A 22,681-nucleotide genomic window follows, 5' to 3' on the forward strand; every position below is an offset into this window, starting at 1 on the left:
GCATAGATTGCATGCAGGGCCGAACATCTGTTCCTAACAGCAGGTAACAGCTGGATGTGAGGACACTTTGAACCTGTTCTCACTGCCGCAACTTTGAATCCGACATGCCGGCACAACTTCATTGCAGCTTGCATAGGAATTCTTTAACAGAAGTCAATGCAAGTCGCATTGAAGATGGATCATTTTCTAAGTCAGAGTTCAAGTCACTCCTATTAGAACAGTTCCATTGCTGCTAATGGGACGTGGCGTGTCATGCGACTTTGAACTCTCAAGCTGCATGACAAGTCGTGGGAGTGTGAACCAGGGCTTATAGCCGTGGACAGCCCCAGCTTCTTTCAGCCTGCTATTGGAGTTGTACACCTGGGATCCTGGCCACAAAGTCTCTTCTTGATAACAGAAAAAAATAAAAACCCCACACCACACCGTTGCATATACACATTTAGTATGCTGAACAAAAAGTATGAGAAGACAATTTATGGTTTCATAAAATATTTTATATTTAGCACAACCTCTGATATACACACAAATATTTACACAATGGTTTCCACTGTATGACAGTAAAGTATTTACAGATGTATACGTATATAAATATACACATTAGTCCTCAGGTCTTGCTCTCATAAGTGCTGATCCCGCCTCTATACCATTTCCTAGCTTTTAGAAGTCCCATATAGTGCACACGCCAATCCACAGATACATCACCGCCACAAAGTAAACTTGCGACACAATGGGCGTTTTGCAACCCCCATCTCTCTTGAGGTCTCTGCTAAGTGATCAAGTTTTCTGCAGGGAGGGCCAGAGTCTGTGATGCCATCGCAACATGACCATTCTTAGTTTAGTGCCTGTACTTAGCCAGTCGCTTATTGAAGTCAGTGTGTGTCCACACGGAATGACAGCAGTTTTTCGGAGTGCATGCTGTTTAAGGTTCGCAAGTCCGGCAGTCGCAGTAGCAGTTTGGTAAACCGGGAAGTGTCGTTGGGAGTGTTTTTCAGGATGAGGGAACGGAGGGCGCGTATCAAAGTCTCTTGCAGCTGCTCTACTAATGAAGCATTTTCCATTCCGGAGCGATCTGCAACAAAGGAAATAAAAAAATAAATAAAAAAACCTTAAAGCATATTCTGCATTTTTTCGTTTCCAGTCATTTTTCTTTTAAAATATTGATACAACTTTTTTCTACACTAGCCTTTTTTGTATTTTAGCACGAAGAAAAATGACCATTCCGATTAAAGGATATATTCACCTTAATAAATACACTTTTTTTACTTGAAGCCTGTAAAGCAGCCATGCAACGCTCCTGCTGGGGCCACCAGTGCAGTAGCAGTCATTGGTTTTTGTGGGACCGCGGGTTTCCCAGCAACATCGCATATGTGCTCCCTGCCTCCTGGTCTCACTCAGGGGTGTGACACCACGTGCGCACCCCGCCCCCATGCTCGCAGTTTCTGGGTCTCACTTACAAGGTATACCTCGCAAGCTTCTGCCCCCCTGCAGCTTTCTGAATATGCCGACTCCTGCCCTCAAGGTATGTGGTGCATCATTTAATGTGCACACTGATGTGCAGAATTTGTTAAGGTGCACGATGGGCAAATTTTATTGTTCCCATCAGAATGCCCCATAACATAAAGTGTGCCCATCAGCATGCTCCTTATTTTATGGTAAGGTTCACTCTGATGGGCACATTTTTTGTTAAGGGGCATGCTGGTGGGGAAATCTGAGGTTATCACCTGATGTGAGGGGATACGGTAATGGGGACACCTAATGTAAAGGGGCACTCTGAACAGAACACATGGCAACTGATTTATGGGGGTAGTCTGATTGGGGCACCGAATTTAATGAATTACTTTGGTAGGGGCACCTGATGTAAAAGGGAACACTGTTGGGGACATTTACAGAGTATTACCAGAGTGTGTGGAGAAAACAGTAAGAAAACCGACAGAGTGCGGCTTGCGCCAAAAAAAATGAAAGAAGACACATACAATCTTTCATGGCACAGACATGTGATTCGGATCTCGGCCTCCTTGAATTATAAATTCACTACCCCTGCTGTAAAACATTGCACCTGCGATCAGCAGATCATGCAGGACTCCTGGAGGAGTCTTATCGGTGTATCTGTCTGGTCGTACCTCATTTGGGCAGGCAAATACTGACAGGAAGAAAGAATGAACTACCACGTCACTCAACAGCAGCGTGGTAGTTCTTTGAGAAGTAGTTTTCCCAATTCACAGAACACTGTAAATGGATAACGTGGCCGAACAGGTGGAGCCCCGCACAGCCGCGTTTTCTTCATATAGTGGCAGGGAGTAGATCCCCTGTTCACTGTCAAAACAGGGACTCGGTGGTCGGCGCAATTGTAACAGGTTACACCCTGAATTGCAAAAGGTGAACTTATCCTTTAAATCTGAAACCATCTATTTTCTAAAAGTGGCAAGGAAATTCAAATATGGCTTTCTTGCACACTGTTCCATACACTGTTAGTACAACATTGGGACAAATCATGTAATTACAGCTGGAATACTATGTTCTTCAGGAAACTAGTGGAATCCATGTGCATATTTAAAAAAGGCAGAAGGCAGGATTCAGCAATGAGGTTTAATGAAATCAGTACCAGATTCAATTCATGCTAGCTAGTATTAAAAGCCAACTAAGTGCAAAAAGGGAACTTTATCAAGAGTTCACGCAACCAAAAAGTCATCGATCAGGCAGCAGTGGACTGCTTTAGGATCAAGGCCGATAATCTATCTTCACTCCAGCTAGGATAGTGACACTAAGAATCTCAGTTAAATTGATTGTTATATTAAACAAATAGGTTTACAAACATGTTATACTTACCTGCTCTGTGCAATAGTTTTGCAAACAGCAGTCCCAATCCTCCTTTTATTGGGTCCCTTGCTGGCACTCGCTATGGGGGCACTAGCGCAAGCTCAATCTTGAACCACACTCAATGCATCCATTGACACACAGAGCGCAACTGGGCTTTGCCCCCTCATGCTCTGCTCACTAGCTGTTCTTGTCAGCAGCAGTAGCCAATGGCTCCCGCTGCTGCCTCTCTGTCCATTGAAGAGGGAGGGAGCTGGGGAGAGCTGCTGCTCGTGGGAACATCACTGGATCGAAGTTGGGCTCAGATAAGTATAAAGAGGAGAGATCTGCATACAGAAGGTTTTTTTTTTACTTTAAAACAGAGAATGTATTAAAGTGGAAGTAAACCATTCTATTGTTTTCAGTCAAGGAAGCTGCCATCTTGGCCTCTAATGATGCTTCAACTGCCATAATGCTGCACATGTGATCAGTTATGAAACCAGCCATTGGATGGTTTGAAAGTTTGGTTGAGAGCACAACCAATGTGAAAGTTACATTCTCGGCATGCCGGAAATGCTAAGTGTTTTTTGAAACTGGGTTTACTACCGCTTTTAGGTAAAAAAACCTTCTGCCTCTAGAACCACTTTAAAATCATTTACCAAGCCAAAAATCAAAAACCTCTTTAAAGCATGCAGAGGAAAAAGGGATTCTCAAAATCCAGTAAAATAGTGAAATACTGACCTGCAGATACCAGTACAAGTGCAGTGAAGATGCCCAATTCTTCCTGACTTAGGTTGAGAGATGCCAGCTTTTCACTGAAGTCAAACATTGAGCTGAGAAGCTCTCCCATGCCCATGGCTTGAAGTTCTGGCAGAGAGTATGTTGCTCCACTAAGGAACCTCAGAGAACGCTCCCGCACATCAAACAGGGTAGCAAACCGCACCATAAGGACCTATAATGTGAAACAAGAACAGAGGGGCATGAGATAAGCAAGAAGCATGTAATTATGGGGTAATACTTGCAGGGACTATAACTAGATATTCTTTATGTCAGGCTGAAACTATACAAATGACGTAAATCTTATGTTACCCATGAATAACTGTTCTTTCAAAGTAATGGAAAGCTGCGACATATTTGTATCTATGTGCTTTTGTCTACAACTGATGTCTGCCTGGGGTCATCTGGCCTCCACTCCAAATTAGCCACATGCATTCTATTGAAGTAAATGAGGCAGTTATTGTAAGATCCCATTTTTTTGTGGTTTGCCTATTTAAACACTTTTACTAAATATGCTTGTGCAAGTCTGTGCAATCAATAATGAACTACACAAAATCCTGCTTGCTGGATTTGGACAGTTCTTATTATCTTATAACCTATACTGGCATTGTATAATTGTCTGATGTACAAGGGGCATGAGACTTTCATTTGAGAAACAGAATTACTGAGCAATATGTCCACAAGCAAATCACTCACCTCAAATGTACCAGCTTTCAGCAGGGTGACCTGGTCTTGTTGTGTTAAGTTCTGGAATCCGGGAATGTGACGTGCAAATTCCACCACCTCTCGTACAGCTGGGGTAAAACTAAGTGAGAACTCTTCCCAAACTTCCTGTACAGAGCGGAGAGGACTCCCACGGGGCAGAGCGTTCATTGGACAGGCCTGGAAAGAGGCATTAAGAAATCATTAGCATTATCCTGACCACTGTGAACCAATCTGTAATATACTTGTGTATTTGCCAGTATACATGAGGTACTTCCAAAAAACAATATTCCAATTATAAAATGTACAGGTCTAGCAAAGACAAAGTGGAGCATTCGTTAAAAGCGACCCCCCCCCCCCCCTTTACACCCACCCTGCTCCCTTAAGTTATAATAGGGAACATAAATCCATTTGTACTGAGACATGGATATGGGATACTACAATGGCCAGACATGCCATTGAAGGCTTGGGGATCTTGTGACCAAATGACTAGGCAAAAGATCTTCTTTCGCCATGTGTAGCAAAAATAAATGTGACTGAAATCAGATATTAGGGAGATCACCCTGCTCTTACCAGATGCACGCTGCGTCCACCTCTGGAATCTCCACTGTCCTGTGCCCAACATGGAGGTGGTTGGTTGTTATGCTGCTGCTCCCAAGATGCAAGGTTTCTGCTGATTTTTTCATGGGCATACACAAAAATCTGTCGATGAGCTTGGGTCACCTGACCAATGACATCATCAATGTGGTCTGGGCTGGGGGATCGAGGTGGTGTGAGTTGCTGGGGGTAGTGGGGGTAAACTTCTGGGATGGAAGGAGGTGAAGGACAGGAGGCTGGTGCCACATGGAGAGGAGAGGAAGGCCGAATCTGCTGGGGCTGAAGAGGGACAGGGCTCCTTCGACCAAAATGTCCTCCAGTGATGTGGCTCATTGCACTGTGCATTTCAGCCAACATTCGCTGCTTCTCCCTCTTTGGGATGCGACCAAATCGCACAGCTGGAAAAAGAGAAAGAAAATCAATGCATTAGCCCATGGAAGATCATGCCAACTTCAGATGTCCACATCATATTGCGCCTCATTTATCAAAGTGTCAAACAGCTGTTTTTTGTTGCCCACAACACCTAGACTCATGTTTTCAAAGAAGCTACATTAATAAATGTTCTATACATGACAGTGACAGCCATATTTATTTTTTATTTAGACACTTTGTAAAATGAACCCGAACAGAAACAATCAATCGCCATGCCAAAAGGAACTCACCATCTCTTGACATGCCCACTGAGAGACACTTGCGGAAGCGGCACTGCTGACAGCGGTTCCTATTAATGCGCACAATGGAGCACGTCTCATTCTTCAGACATTTCTTGTACTGAATGTTCTGCTGAATGCTGCGACGGAAAAATCCCTATAAGAGAGAATAAATGGGGGTGTCACATGGATAATCAATTGATTTTTTTTCCCCTACACCAATTAAAAGATGAACACTTTCAAGATAAAAATAAGCAAAAACCACCCTCGACCCATCATTCTTTCGAGAAAATTGGTGCGGTGACTCCCGGCAATTATGCACTCCATAGGGAGCAGTACGTCTCTTCAGATACATAGTAAAGGTAATTTTACCCCTTATATTCATGCTCCCGGCTCATGAACCACTTTGTACGATATACCCTTGATACTCTTTGTGAAATGCTGTTGCTACATTGACATGTTATGTACTACTGTTTGTAATGCGGGGACCCCACCCCACGCTTGGAGTTTAATAAAGTTTATATTTGAAAAAAATAAAAACCTAAAACTTCACAATACATTTACACCAATTCTGGAAGCAGATAAGTGGTCATTTGTGAGGTCACACAATTATTTTTACGTAGATTAAGTGTTAACAATATAGTTTGGCGGCATATGTGGATATCCAAAAGAAATTAGCTCTTGTGTTAAGGAAAGGTTTGAGAAACACAGATATACAGCTTATTCGTTACATCCAAAATTAGAAATAGGCCCATTAAACTGTATGGTACAAAGAACAATGACATGTTTGTAATCCTTAGTACCTGCAATCTGGAAAGGAAAGAGATATCCAAAGCAATCATTCTCACTACCGGCTAAAACTAGAACCTTCCTAGATACCACTAATCGGCTATCAATTTCCCAGTAACCAAACACCTATTAAAGATTAAAAGCATTTTTCTTAAAGAGAACTGGGATTTAAGGTCACTTTAGTTTAAAAAATGTTTTATGTTACCGGTATATTAATTCCTAAATTTAATGAGATGACTCTGGAGCTCAGCGTTAGCAATGAAAGGTCCCTGAAATGTAACACTTGCATCCTTGTCAAATGCCTAACCAAAAGCTGAGAAGACGCGTTATCTCCCTGCTCATGAGTGTACATAACAGCTTAGGAGTTATGTAATTAAAGTGGAACTTCACTCTCCCAAACAACAATGACCATTTTTAATCCTCATGCTGCTAGCATTAGTAAATATAGATATGATATACCTATTTTAAACTTTTAACATTTCTTCAGTTACTTCGTGGTTTCTTGCCTATACAAATGAGGTCATACATCCCAGAAGTCTTCAGGAGGGGTTTTCTCAGCTAAGCACACCCTCCTGCCTGCATCTGCCCTTACTCAAGATGGCCACGGTAAGAAATGCTAGAGGGTTGTTTTTTTAAAGTGATTTCTCAACAAAATAAAGCACAGAGACATGGATGGGTGAGGGTGGGTTTGCTTTGATTATTAAAAATTAAATAGTGTTTGTGGTGCAGATGCAGTGTAGTTCTGGACTGTTCTTGCACTTTTGGAACCAAATGTACCTACAACCCTTCAAGCAAGGGGTTGAAGATACCAGTCTGACGTGTTTATCAATTCAATCGCACCTTTATCTTTTTTTGAGTCAGACTCACCTTGCAGCCTTCGCAGGCATGTACACCATAGTGAAATCCAGAGGCTACATCACCGCAGACTTTACACAACAGGACCATTCCATTCAGCTCTGAATAAAACAAGAAACAAATAGTCATAAGTACAAAACATCATGACAATAGCTTAGGTTGCATACATTATAAGGCATAGATCATGATATTTTGAGGTTTATGCGGTTTACTCAGGGAACAAGTATCACATACAGATCAACAAAGAGTATTCTGCTCATGAAAGTACAGATACGGAGTGCATGGTCATATGGAAATAAACTGATACACTTCCAACTACACTTATACTGCCCCAATACCCTGATAAGGCTCGAAGAAAGAGCAATAGCAAAAGAGGGCAGAAACACTTTTGAGGAGAAAATGCTGCTCCAGTAACCAAATAGCATTTATCCATGCACTTTCTGCAGATGCTTCAACTGGATGACCCTCCCTTACAGCAGCGATCATGTAATTAAATGGGTTTTGGTTATGCGAGAAGCACTGGAGCAGCTTTGCCATTTATAAAGACAGGTATTCTTGTAGATTTAGGGATACAGTCAACTAAAGATTTATGCAAATACTGACTTTTTCCTTTAAAAGTAAAACCCAGTCCCGCCTCTTCCACTGTCCTATTCTCCCAATTGGTCCTTTATGTGATGAACAGCCTCGCAGACCAATAAGAAAGTTCAGTAGGCAGAAGGCTGCAGTCAGTTTGACTTTTTACATGAAATTTGAGATCAATATACAGCTGCCTATATTTTTGAATCAACTGATTGTTTTGACCTGTGGTTTATCCACAACATTATTCTGTTTTTCAATTTGACGAATTAAAGTCTTAAAGTATTAATGGTTTACTTACTTGTAATGTTGCTGGAAGTTTTGCTTGGTGAAACCCTGCTGCCATCATCTAGAGCAACATGAAGCCCTCCAGGAGAGGAAGCCAGGCCATAGGTTGATCGTGGAGAGGCCTCTCCTGCTGAGCTGGAGGGACTGGCACTGTAAGAGTTGGTTGGAGAGGGTGGCAAGTATGATGGATAGTGTGTGGTGCCACCCTGAGGGCTCCCTGTTGAACATTCACTGTACAGAGTCACGGGGCTGGTCCGACTGGGGGATGAACCACTGGAACCAATATAGCTTATGACGCCCCCTAGAAAGATACAAATAGAACAAGGTAAGGAAACAGCCATAACTAGCCTTTCTGAGTACATAAATGAAGCATGCATTTTCATAATGTGCACAGAATCCATTTTTTTAAAAGGAACCTGTATCGCAACATGCAAACCCGGAATCTGTCTTGACATTGCTACAAATTGCATAATACCACCCTTGCATCCTCCAGACCAACCATTCGCAACTGGGTTCTGTGGAGCCCAGAGTGCCTCCGGGTGGTTGCTAGGGGTTTCCATGAGTTGTAGCCAACTAACCTTCAATCTTATGTTGCCTGCATAGTTAGAGAACAAATGCCACTTGGCAAAGCTAGTAGCATGTAACCAAAAATTTGTTACAATTCTTTAATGCAGGCAAAGACGGGAGAAAAATCAATTATACTTAGAATAACGGGCCCCCACCAGTGCATTGCTTTGCAAAGTGTTGAACCTGCTAATTCAGGTGCACCGATCTGCAATTTTGCCATTGCATTTAAGTATTTTTATACACAACTTGTCTAAAAACGCATGTCGACGCAAGCCATGTTAAAACAGGTCCCATTACTCGGCTGAAGAATTTTTCAGCGTAGTGTCTGCAAACGATGTTCTCAAATATGCCTTTAGAATATAAAGTAAAATAGGATCAGGAAGAAAAAAATAAAATAAAAAAAAAAACACCTTGGTATTTTACTCAAAGCCTTCAGCACACTGGTTAATGAAAGGTTAATGTCTCGCAAAAGGTGGAGCGTCTGGGACTCTGCAGTGCAGGCGCCGCTCAGCATGCTGGGTAATACATGCAGAAAGGAAAAGGGAGAGCGAAGGAACTCCCTTCCACCCACATGCCTGGAATTCTCCCCATTAATGGTTAGCTGCTCTGGTGACAGGTTATATTTGTAAGCAGCTTAATTGCATACATGATACCAATAACTCTGGACATGTATCAGCAACAAGAACCTGGTTTATAGTCACCTATATAAACATCTGATAATGATTTTTGCCAACAATATGCATCTATCTGGAGCAAACTGATCACAAGAGGAGCCAAGGTAAAATAGGGAAACCTGTCTTGTACGTAAACATTAGGGAACAGCAGAGACAAGCAGCCCTACTAATCCCAATAGCTAATTTTGGCAACACTAAACCCTCAATTTTTTTTCCTTTCAAGTATAAATAATCCTTTCACAGCTATGTCCCCACAGGGTGGCACTGGCACGACTATCAGCGAGGATATTGATGATGTCACTGCAGACATTACGCCATTCTCCCTAGCTTTTCCTTAGGGTAATTACAATGGAGGAGGACTTAAACTCTGCAGCAAGAAAAAGATGGCTGTTTTAACTGTACAAACCGGGTTCCAGCTGTTATTTTTCCAGCCTAGTTGGAATAAGACAAATTGAATGGTTGCTACAGGAAATTCAGATCCTTTTATGCCCGTAGTTTCAATAAATGAAACCCATTGAGTGCATGTAGACTTTGTAAACCTCTCCATGTTTCAACCTACCTCCCTTTCTTTCCTCCCAACCCTGCCACAGATAGCCCTGACCTCTCCAAGAAAGCTCGCAAAGAAAAGTTACCCATACCAACCTAAAGATCGCTAAAGAGGCTGCTTGCCTATCAAATTGCTTCCCCTGTAGCCAGATGCAGGGAGCAGTCGATCTGTTACTGGTCTGTGCATAAATCTCAACTACCAGTGAGGGGGGGGGGGGGGGGGGGGCGTCACGCGTGACATTGCACTGTCTCAGCTACAAAGAAAGCAAGCCCATGGGGGGGGGGGGGCAGCAGGCAGTCACATAGCGATCCTGCCGCTGACGATTTCTACAAACTGCCTGTCTGACATCAGCCTTAGGGCCATGTTGTCCATGCAACTGTTTGGTATCATGCCATATACATTGAGCGCTTTTTTTTTTTTCTCTGAGACTGTAAAAGCCCATATATGCAAGCTTACTTGTCCATGTAAACAAAGGGGTTTATAGGCGTATTAGAAAAAGCTTTCAGGGGAGGTGCTGAAGAGCAGAGAAAAAAAAAGTCAGAAAAGGCTTAAACGCGCCTCAACGCACATAAAATGCTAGACACGTTCAGGCGCATCTATCATTTGAGCGTTTATGCACTCCAATGGTCAGAATAAATTAACAGGCTGCATTAACGCTCAACTGCTAGATCAGCGATTCTCAACCAGCGTTCCTCCAAAAGGTTGCTAGGGGTTCCTTCAGTATTGGGCCATTTCTGCCTCTCAGTTAAGTTCCCACTGACACCACTGATCTTTTTAACTATCTGTAAGGAGGTAATTGTTCCCAATGACCACAAGTGTAAGGACCAGTCTTCCAACTCACCATCACACTATTGTATTATGAGTTGTAGATTTCCTATTTTTAGCAGGGGTCCCCCCCCCCCCCCCCCCCCCGAGACCGGAGAAGTAGTATTTCAAGGGTTCATCTATGTTTAAAAGGTTGAAAAAGGCTGCGCTAGATGTTCCTAAACGCTCATGCAATACACAAGCTTTTTATTTGCATTTTTTAAAGTTGCTTTTTCCTGCCAGGAGTTCTGGCATTCAGAGGGGCTTAAACATGTCCTTTGTGCACGAGGCCTATAATAAGCAGAGACCTGTGGCAGATACAAAAAAAAAACTTGTTACAATTTGTAGCAGGCTACATTGTTTGTCTATGCAGCCATCGGTCACTTTTGTGCCATGATCATTAGTAGCTGAACTGAATAACATAAGTAGAATTATCATAGTTCATGACTGTAGCTCCAAATGCTGCAAAAATATCAACTAAGTTCAAAATTGCTTGAATTTCTGAAACGCAGCAATGCACACCAAATGCAACAACGTGATTTGAATTCACACTGTCTGTTGCATTAAGCTTGCCTTAATTGCACTTGAGTTGACGTACAGCGACATTCATGTTTTAAAAAAGTTATGCACATTTTTTTTTTTATGCCAAAATTAATTATTTCTTTCCATACTGTGCATCACATTGCACTTAAATGCAGCATGTTCCATTTTGACAAAAACTTAATTTTGTGTGAATGGAAACCAGTCATGTTCCTGCAACCACTTGGCCACACCCCATTCCCTTGGCAAATTGTATTAATGACGCATTAGTAAAATGCTGTTGCGCTCAAGCAACACTATCTCAGGCCAATGCAAAACCATTGAGCTACTAATAGCCAGCTTAGTCATAGTGATTCTTAAAATGTGTGCACATAGTAGATTAACTGAAGTGAAGAGAAGCAATAGGCTTTTATTCAGAAATACTTCACAATTTCCTTTAGACTGCTGTAGCTCAGAATGACCAAACCAGCACACCGCACATCTATTTTAAGATCACAATACACAGTTCCAAAATTGATTTTCTATTGCAGGAGGTTATTTTAGCAAGGTTTGGTGGACCCTAAGCCTATCTGTTCTGCTTGTCTGCAATAGGTGGAAAATACCGATATGACTAGTACTTATTTCTCTAAATGGGAAATATCATTCATGCATATATTAAAAAAAAAAAAAAAAAAAAAAAAAATGTATCCATCATGTTTGCCTGATATAATGCTTGACTACACCTTGTTTAATGTAACTGCACCTCAGTAGCCCTACTCCAGTCAGTGGAGTCAATGAGTGAGCAGCTAATCAGCGACAGGAACTGATCTCTGCTCATGCCTGATCCCCACCCCACTATTCCTCCAGTACCAAACGACGGGGGCCACTATTCCTCCAATACCAAACGACGGGGGCCAGTATTCACATTCCTATAGAGCAGTGATGGCGAACCTTGGCACTCCAGATGTTTTGGAACTACATTTCCCATGATGTTCATGCACTCTGCAGTGCAGTTGAGCATCATGGGAAATGTAGTTCCAAAACATCTGGAGTGCCAAGGTTCGCCATCACTGCTATAGAGCATGTTTTGTTTTGTTTTTTCCTTGTTTTTTTTTTACTCCCATTGACCACCAAGTCCGAGACATTGTCTGGCCCCCCTAATGTCTGAAAAAGTTTGGAGACCCCTGCTTTACATCAATCATTCTCAACCTTTTTACCCCAGGAGGAACCCTTGACAATATTTTCAGGTCCCTGCTGAAACCAAATAATTGGAGGTCAGTCCCCCCCCCCCCCACAACATTGGTGGCCAGTACAAAGAATGACCCCCTAACAGCATTGGTCAAAATGCCACCCTTACAGACAGCTAAAAGAGCAGTGGTGTCATGCAGCTGGCTCTGCCAAGTGTCATTGGCTCCAGAACTATGTGGGCTCCATTAAATGGGAGGTCAATCAACCACAGTTTAAGGAACCCCTAGAAAACTCTGGAGGACCCCTAGTTGAGAATGTTCCTTACATGTACCTGTAAAAACAGCCAACGTGCCAATCTGACAAGGTTTTTAGGCAGCCTCGACTGGCTGGAGGTTGAGAAGGTTTACCCATTGGAATCCAGGACAGCAAGGAGGAGCTGATGAAGGAATCAAACCATTCCCCGATGCAAATTACATGTAAAATGCACTGTTCTTTATGGTAAGGGTTTGGCAACATGCAGTTCTCAGGCTTCCTTTTGAACTTAATTTTGGAAGCACACCCCACTAGTCTCTAGTGGCATGGTAACCTAGCACGTGGTTTTCTCACAAGGAAGCTACCTCTAGTCAAGCACCATGTATATCCCTGGGCTAAAGTGCCCCAAAGGAAAAAAAACAAATAAAAAAAAAAACCCACCTATCGGAAAAAAAATAAAAAAATAAAATAAAAAAAGTATATCTAAAGCCTAAACTTAAGAATAGGGGAGGGTTTTGTTAGCCATGTCTCATTAGGCAGATTCTTTTCAATCATTGTCCAGTAGACTCATCTGGAAGTGAGAGGAAGTAGTGACCCCATTGAATGATTTTCCTTCCCTTCAAGACAATATAAATCTTGCAGGGCTTCTAACCCTTCGGCACTATCCAAGTTTTGCCACCAATTACTACTTCAATAAAGCAAACGGCAATAATATGCAAAGTGGGGTCACCAATAGCAACCAGATTTATTGTTTAAACAATTAAAGTGTGTTGCTATGAGTTACTAAATATAAGTTGTGACTCGTGACCATATTAGTTACTGCACTTAGGAATAAGAATGCTTTATTAAATAGCAGCCAATCAGAACTCATCTTGTATTGGTCTGAACACATTCTGATCGATTCCAATGGGTTATTGCTCTTAAGGAAAACTAATAAAAATCAATGAATGTCAATGTCACTTGGGTTTGGCCACATTTCGTTTACTGGCGTAAGGCTTCTAAATGTAAACGCAGTAAAACGGACATTTTTAAATGTTGGTTACTATCTGTCAAGTTAAATATTTTCATGCTCTCAATGGGATATCCATGTCAAGTTGGCTGTCATTCTTCATAACCGCTCTTCTAGTTCAGTGACAGTCAATTCCCCAGTTTAGATCTTCCCCTCAAATTGCTGCACCCCCTTCTCCTGCCACCTGTCCCTTGCTCGACCCTCCTGGCTGTGCTCTCTGTGACTTGTCCATATCCCTTTTCCCCAGCTCTTCTATCCCTGTCTTATATAAAGCCTGTCCAGCCATATGTAATGAACACTGTCTGACCTCAGGTTACTCATCGCCTCCTGCCTCACGCATACACTCCACGTGTTCCCACTGCACATGGACTGCTGAACCACACCTCCCATCTCCTCCTGTGGCCAATGCTGGAATGCTCATGACACGACTCCACCCCGAGTTTACTTAACGTGTTGGCTGCTGGCACAAAATCCACACTGAACACGTGAAACATTTAGCCCTCCTGTTCCTTAAACTGCTGACCTTATTTATTAACCCGACATGAGAATAGTCTGCCTTGCCTAGAGCAATCACATAGATTTGTCTTAATTTGCAGGCTATAATCTGTAACAGAAAATGTGGTTAGTTTGTATTACAAACCGTTTGATCGCTGCATAAGTGGTGGGGGGGATATTTGGCTCTCTATCAGCATACAAAATTATAGAGCTACTACAGAAGATAAGCAAAGCTTTGCATTTTTACCTTTAGCAAAGAGGGTGACCATGTTGCGGCCCTGCCTCTACTGGGGAACTACAAATTCAAGGAGGCCCTGGAATACACACACTAGGACTTAAGAAAATAGAGGTCGTTGGGAGCAATAGGTCAGACTGTCAAAGGCTGCAGTGCAATTTTTCATGTATCGCGTTAGGACAGGACAGCCCATTCATAACAATGGACTGGCAATACCCCTAAAACAAAAATAACAGCATGCAATATTTAAGGCAAACCACAATGCCACTTAGTGTGTTACCATGAGTTGAGGTGTGCTGCAACACATGAGCACTGGAGCTGCGTTGCCTTAGTGCATTGGGGTGCCATTCAAAGAAATTGTAGTTCTTACCCCAAAACGTTGTTGAGGTTGGGTTTACACTTACTGTTAAAGCAACTAAAACGCATTGAGGTGGCATTCACAATGAGTGGTACTGCAAAGTGCCATCTACAGTAAGTATGAACCCAGCCTAGGCAAAACATTGGGTGACTGTACCATGATGGAAGCAATCATTCACTAATGAACTACATAATACAAGGTTTCTCAACTCCAGTCCACAATTACCCCCCCCCCCCCCCCCCCAATTATTACCGGATAACCCTTTTCATAGTATCCTCCAGGACAGAGACATGAAACTTTTCGTCCTGGAGGATCACTTGGAAATACACGATTTAGTATCTGATAACCCTTTTTTCAAGGAATTCTGCAGGACAGTAGAATGAAACTTCTCGTCCTGAAGAATCACTTGGAAGTACATGAGTTATTCCTTGATAAATCCTTTTCAAGCAACCCCCCCCCCCCCCCCCCCGGACAGCAATCCTCCAAGACAGTAACATTAAACTTCTCATCCTGGAGGATCACTTGGAAATTACACGAGTTAGTACCCAATAACCCTCATTCAACCAATCCTCCAGGACAGTAACATGAAACTTCTCATCCTGGAGGATCACTTGCAAAAACAACTTATTACTTGATATGTCCCTTTCCAGGAATCCTCCGGGACTGCACATTTCATGTGATGGTCCTGGAGGCCAAATTCTTGTTATTATGCTGATGCTTAAGCTAGAGACAATGGTTAAAATTGCCTATACAAAATTAGGGAAATTCTAAAAATGTATATATAAAAACATATTAATGTTCTACCAGGTCAATTAATTCACTCACAGTGAAGCCAAATATGTTTAGCTTCCCAGACTATTATGCAGCGGATAATAGTTAGGGATTGACTGCTTCCATCTGAGCCTTCTCCTAAAAAGGTGTTTTTGCTTTGTGCTAGATTCCCAAGGGAAGTCTATTCCGCTGCAACCTTGCCCCCCACATTGAAAGCCATTGTTGGGTCTCTAAAACCTCTGTAAAGTTATAAAATGACAGTTGATGAATGGAGTTGAGCTCCTCGGTATATGGGAGATATACTATATGTTCCTTGGAAGTGATCAAGTTCTACGTCTATATCAGGTCGAGCGTTACACATCCATATACAACCTGAAATCTTTCAGTTTAAAAAGGTCATGACTAAAAGTAAGAGGTCAATAAAACTTGTTAACACTCCAGCAAACAGACCCAGATGAAGGAGTGTCTTGGGAACCAGTTACATCATCAGAGGGGTGGATGAGCATGGCTTGAATCATCCAATGACGGCTCAGCCTGGGGGAAGCAGGAATGAAAACACTGTGCACATGGCTAGGGCGGGAGAACACGTGAAGCCACTGGGAGGATCTAGCTCACACACAGCCTGGGTGACCTACTTTCCCCATTCCATGTGACTGCAAGCTCTGCAGGCCAGGATCTCCCTCCCATTGAAACGTTAAACTTTTAACTAGTAACCTGAAATGTGTTTACAACGGGGGATGAAAACACCATTTCACACAGGAGACTGCTTTTTCCAACAAACCTGTACTGTGAGCACAGGAATCAGGATATAAAATATTTATTTTATAAATAAACATATGTCCAATCTAAGCAAAGCTGGCCACACATTAGGAAAAAAGAAAAAGGCAATATAAAACAGGATTTAAAAAATAAATCTAACTACATATAAACACAGATCAGTGAAACAGAAGCCTTGGCTGCACCCCATGAGACATCGGACACGCAATAACAGACGTACGTCTGTTCAAGTGGAATGTGCCCAGGGGTATTCTTGGAGATAGAGACACATACATATACACAAATTTTATTATATATATATATATATATATATATATATATAATCATTTTTTTGTTAAGTCATTGGAGCATGTGAGGGAAATAAATGTGTAAAAATATTATATATATATATATATATATATATATATATATATATATATATATATATATATATATATATATATATATACATACACACACACACACACACACACACACACACACACACATTTTTTTAGTTGCTCCATTTCATTAACAAAAATTCAGAAATAAAATGAATGAATAAATTGAAAGCGTTCCAAATACATAAAATATTGTGTTTTTATTAAGAAAAAAAAAAATGGAACACACACACACACACACACACATATATATATATATTTTTTTAAGTTATAAATAAAATTAAAAAAAAAATATGTGTTTTAATAAATTAATGTAACTTCCTAAAAGTACAAACACCAGAAATAAAATAGAAGCCAAATAGGATTAAAATTCAGGTTAATCTAATTCAAATACAATTTTCAGGAAACATACTTCCTTTATCTGATCATTTCTAAATGAAATATTTAAAATAAAGATCTGAAACTCAACCAAAGCTTGTGTTTCCAGTCTATAAATTCAGCTGCTATCAAGCATTGGAAATGTTATATCTTTCTAAAACATGAAATGATCCCAAATGCCCCCCACCCTTCCTAATAATAACATCTTACCTGTGTTATTACTGCAGTCCATACTTGTCATGGCTGAAGTCCTCAGATCATTCACCAGCAGACTTGGAATGTGACACTGCAGTCCTTGCTGTCCTTTATATACCCCCTGGGTGTAGAGATCCACTGTAGTAATTCCTTTTACATGGACAATTTGTAGAAAATGTTGCCAGCAGCTGCTGCATTGGTATAGAAATAAAAATTGTCCTTTGCCCCTGTTCGCTTCCTATGATAAATACTGGAAGCTGTGTCCTCAGCAGAGGTGAGAAGGATCAGATCTCTGCAAAATCTGCCAAAATAAGGTGACAGCTGCAATGCTCACACCCTGATCTGAAAATATCAATTAATTTCTTGGAGAAAACGAAAGATCCACAGACTGTAAAAAAAAAAAAAAATCCCTTTATAGCTAAAAATGAATTCCAATGCACCTGATATGGAAAAAAAATAAAATGTCTGATCATGCACCTGATTGCAGTGCTGCACAATCTGCTGTGAAAAACAAGTCCAGTGCTGCAGCCTAGCTAAGCCTTGCCTGTGCCCTGGGAATGAGGAGCTCAGTACAAGCACGTCTTGGCTCTCCACCCTCCTTGCTCTGCAATGCTCTCTCTCTCACACCTCCTGCTTGCTTTAGCCCGCTTGACAGGCACTCACTGCAGCACTGCGCCTGCGCACAAGCTCCCCGTCCTCCCAGGGCCCGGCACGCGGCACTGAAGCAAGGACCACGTGACCCCAGGGAGAGCCTCGTGCCCCAGTGACACACTTTCTTCAGCATCCTCGCACCGCGCATGCGCTCGGGGCTCTGCGGCCAGGGGAGTCGGCTAGACTTTTTTTTTTTTTACACGCTCGGATCTGTATATAGAGATGTGCACGTGATCCATTGTAACACTCTGAGATTCAGCTCTTCATAGGGTTATTGACAGGACTGGCTCTCAGACAGCAAGAAGCAAAGCTCAGACGTGGTGCTCGTTCACATGGGTGCCAGAAATGCTACATTCAGCATATGCTAACGCTATTTCTGACATGTAAAAAACACATTCCGGTTGTCCTAAGAGCAACGTTAAGGCGCAAAGGCTCCATGAGATGAATGAGGAAATAGCGCCCTGTCAGAGAAAAGGAAAGGGGCGGTGAATAAGAACAACATCGTTTTGAGTCATTTCCATTGGGAGTTAGGGGTTTGTCCCCCCCCCCCCAAACACACACACACACACACACATTCTTGGTTGCTAGGACACTTGCGGCTCTATATTTGCAGGTGTCCTAACAACCCATCAGACTCAGCCATACAAAGCCATTGGTTGCTAGGATTTGAATGGGCCCATTGACATCAGTGTCTCAGCAACCAATGAAGCTCAGCTTCATAACAGCATTGGTTGCTAGGATACTGGTGGCCTCCCCTTTCCCACACAACTTTCACGTCATTGGCTGCTAGGGCGCCTAAATCCTGGCAACCAACCAGGCTCAGCCACACAATATCATTGGTTGCTAGGACACTGGCGGCCCCACGGCCGACAAGTCCTTGCGACTACTGGCTTTGCTGCATAACATCACTGGTTGCCAGGATGCCAGCAGCCTTGTGTCAGTCCGTGTCCTAGCAAACAATCAGGAGCAGCCACATAAAGTTGTTCTTTGCTAGAACACCAGAGGCCTCAAGGCTGTCTGTATCCTAGCAACCCATTAGGCTCAGCCACACAACGTCATCTCATTAACTGCTAGGATGCTGATGGCCTCAGGGCCATCTGCATCCTAGCAACCAATCAGGCTTAGCCGCACAACATCACTTGCTAGGATACCAATAGCCTCGTGCCAGTCATGTCTTAGCAACTAATCGGACTTGGCTGTGCAACATCACTAGTTGCTAGGGCACTAGCAGCTCTATATTTGTAGATGTCCTAACAACCCATCAGACTCAGCAGTACAAAGTCATTGGTTGCTAGGATGCTAACGGCTAAGTGACGTCAGTGTCTCAGCAACCAATGAAGCTCAGCTTCATAATGTCATTGTTTGCTAGGATACTGGTGGCCTCCCCTCTCCCACACATCTTCTTGTCATTGGCTGCTAGGACACAGATAGCCCTGAGGCCACCTGAATCCTGGCAACCAATCAGGCTCCGACACACAAAATCACTGGTTGCTAGGACACTGGCGGTCTCACAGCCGACAAGTCCTAGCAACTATAAAGGCTTTGCTGCGCAATATCACTGGTTGCTAGAATGCCAGCAGCCTTGTGGTCATCCATGTCCTAGCAAACAATCAGGCTCAGCCACACAACGTTAGTCGTTGCTAGAATGCCAGTGGCCTCAAGGCTGTCTGTGTCCTAGCAACCAATCAGGCTCAGCCATACAACGTAATGTCACTGGCTCATAGGATGTCAATGGCCTCAAGGCCACCTGCATCCTAGCAGCCGATCAGGCTCACCCGCAAAACATCACTGCTTGCTAGGACATTGATGGCCTTGTGGCAGTCATGTCCTAGCAACTATCCAGACTTGGCTGTGCAACATCACTGGTTGCTAGGATGCCATCGGACCCAAGGATATCAGTGTCCTGCAACCAATGAAGCTCACCCGCATAATGCCCTTGGTTGCTAAGACGCTGCCAAGCCTCCAGCCTATCTGTGTCCTAGCTAACTAATCAAGCTCAACCACACAATGTCCCATCATTGGCTCCTCTGGGCCATCGGCATCTTAGCAAACAATCAGGCTCAGTTGTAGAACATCATTGGTTGCTAGTACTCTGACAGTCTCATGGCAACTAATCAGGCTTGGCCATACAACATCACTGGATGCTAGGATGCCACTGGCCTCGGGGCCGCCTGTGTCCTAGCAACCAATCAGGCTCAGTTACACAACATCATTGGTTGTTTGAAATCTGACAGCAACAAATCAGGCTTGGCCGCACAACATCACTGGTTGCTAGGATGCTGGCGGCCCAGGGGCCACCTGTGTCCTTGCATCCGATCAGGCTCAGCCACTCAACATTATTGGTTGCTGGGATGCCAGTGGCACCAAGGCCACCAGGGTTCCAGCAACCAATGGAGCTCAGCCAAACAACATCCTTGAGATCTGAGGTTTTGCGTCAAATTTATGTACTGTACTTTTCTGACATGTACATAAATTTGTCATATCTTTTTACATTTGTCATACAGTGGTGCAGACACTGTTCTTAATAGTATCAGTGCCACTCAATGAATTCTAGGAATAGTTTTGTACCCAGCAGTATAGAAGGCTATTGGCCTGTTCACATAGATGTGGGGATTACATTAGTTTTCCTTTTATAGGCTTTTTTCCCCCTCTGTTTTCACCTGGCGATCTGGCCAGTAACAAACCTATTGTATTAGATTGGCCCTACTCTGGAGGAATGAGCACAGGAGCACATATGGACAGCAACAGTTAGATGTAGCAGCAGATTTAGATACACTAACAAATTGAAGCTAAACCCCAAATAAGACTTTATAATTAATTCCAGCAGTTCCTTTTGGAATAGAGGTTTTTCATAAATAAAAGCTGACTGTTGTAAGCACCCCTGTCAGTGTTAAATGGTTTGTCTCATCCATAGCCAGATGACCAGATGAAAACAGAAGAAAGAATACATAAAAGAGAAAACAAATGCAGCCATCACATGTAAGAAATGGTAAGCTGCAATATAATAAATGTTTGCTTTTGGGTTTAATACATCTTTAAAGAAATAAAAAAGAAAATATCAACCCTACTGAGAAAATAGACCTATATCAAATCGATCAGTTTGATCTGAGGGGAAACCCGCATCCAATTCACATAGGTGTGAACCCAATCTGAGACTTCAGTTAGTATTTGTAAGAACTTTTGCCACCGTTTGTTTTGCTTTCCATTGAGAATTTGTGCCTAAATCCAGCAAGAAAACTACAGGGAAGAGACATTTTGAGTCACAAAATTCACTAAAGTTCAAGAAATGTAAAACTATCTACCTCTTCTTTCACTTCTCTTGAAATAACGTTACGGTCTCAACAGTGGCGTCACTAGGGTTGGTGTCACCTGATGCGTTAAAACACGGTGTCACCCCCCACCCCAGATTACAAAGATTTTTTAATTATTTTTTCCAGTTTTTAAAATGGTTTTTGTTTATTATTATTTTTATAATTTTTTTTTACAAAGCTGTTGGGAGGGGATGGGTTTGGATGAAATATCAGGCGCATAACATTTAACCTTTGAGAAAGAGAGAGGAATTGGGAACACAGATTCCCCAGTCCCTTTCTGTGTAGCCTCATTCCGCGTACACACGATCGGACTATCCGGCGGGCCAGAGTACGCCGGACAATCCACCTGTGTGTGGGCTCCGGCTGACTTTTTTTTCCCAAAAATCCGGCAGACTTAGAAAGTAGTTTTGACTCAAAAATTGTCCAGCGGACAATCCAGCCGTCTGTGTGCTAGTCCGCCGGACTTTTGAAATGAACGGACTTTCCCGCACAGGGAGGAAAGTCCGTTCATTTTGAATGCGGCTCCAGGTAGCCAGGACTAGTGAAGGAGGTCAATGATTGACACGTCGCTGGACCCGTCACCTGGTATGGACTTAAAGGGCGTGGGGGTCCCCCCCAAAGTCCATATCAGACCCTTATCCGAGCACACAGCCCAGCCGGTCAGGAAAGGGGATGGGGACGAGCAAGTGCCCCCCCGAGCCGTACTAGGCCACGTGCCTTCAACATGGGGGGCCCCCCACCCCAAAGAGCCTTGTCCCCATGTTGATGAGGACAAGGGCCTCTTCCCGACAACCTTGGTCGTTGGGTGTCAGGGTCTGCGGGCGGGCGAGGAGCTTATCGGAATCCAGGAGCCCCCTTTAATATACCGCCCTGCCACCCTATGTGAATGAGTATGGGGTACAATGTACCCCTACCCATTCACCTGGTGAAAAAAATGTAAAAAAAAAAAAACACACAAGGTTTCAAAATCATTTATTGCACAGCTCCGGGGGTCTTCTTCCGTCTTGGGGGGTCTTCTCGCCGGACTCCTCCTCCATCTTCTGCTCTTTTGCTAGCTCTTTTACTAGTGGAGGAGCCCGGCTTTCTTCTTCGTCGCTGCCCGGGGGTCTTCTTCCGACTTCGGGGGTCTTGTCCCCCTGTTTGGGGGTCTTGCCCCTCTCTTTGGTTCTTCTTGCCGGGCCTCCGATTTCTTCCTTTAGCTCTTTTACTAGCGGTGGCCCGGTCTTCTGTCGCCGCCGTCTTCTCTTCTTCTTCCCTGAGATGTTCTCTGGGACTGTGACATCATAAGGGGCGGGGACATCACCCGGTGACCCCGCCCATTGTCCCTATATAAGTTGCCGCGCAACACGTCCCTGTCATTGTGGCTAGAGACAGCGTCGAGTCAACCTCTCAAGGAAGGAGAAGAAGAGAAGCAGAGAAGGCGGCGGCGACGGCGGCGACAGAAGACTGGGCCACCGCTAGTAAAAGAGCTGGAAGAAGGAGCTGAGGCCCGGCAAGAAGAACCAAAGAGGGGGACAAGACGAAGAAGAAAGCCAGGCTCCTC

The 22,681-nt window shown here is 43.2% G+C and overlaps 1 protein-coding gene across 1 annotated transcript; it reads right to left on the reverse strand.

Moving 5' to 3' along the window:
- Nucleotides 1-472: 472 nt before the first annotated feature.
- Nucleotides 473-17,806, reverse strand: NR1D1 (nuclear receptor subfamily 1 group D member 1). The gene is made up of 8 exons (XM_077459827.1): nucleotides 17,192-17,806; nucleotides 8,041-8,328; nucleotides 7,176-7,264; nucleotides 5,532-5,676; nucleotides 4,846-5,267; nucleotides 4,267-4,452; nucleotides 3,535-3,745; nucleotides 473-1,069 (listed from the first exon to the last, which is right to left on the reverse strand). Exons 1-8 carry the CDS (start codon nucleotides 17,220-17,222, stop codon nucleotides 870-872), a joined length of 1,572 nt encoding a protein of 523 aa, XP_077315953.1. The 5' UTR covers nucleotides 17,223-17,806; the 3' UTR covers nucleotides 473-869.
- Nucleotides 17,807-22,681: the final 4,875 nt, after the last annotated feature.

Source organism: Lithobates pipiens, unplaced genomic scaffold (assembly GCF_037356315.1).
Source record: "Lithobates pipiens isolate NorthernLeopardFrog02 unplaced genomic scaffold, aLitPip1_a1.2 Scaffold_28, whole genome shotgun sequence".
NCBI lineage: Eukaryota > Metazoa > Chordata > Amphibia > Anura > Ranidae > Lithobates > Lithobates pipiens.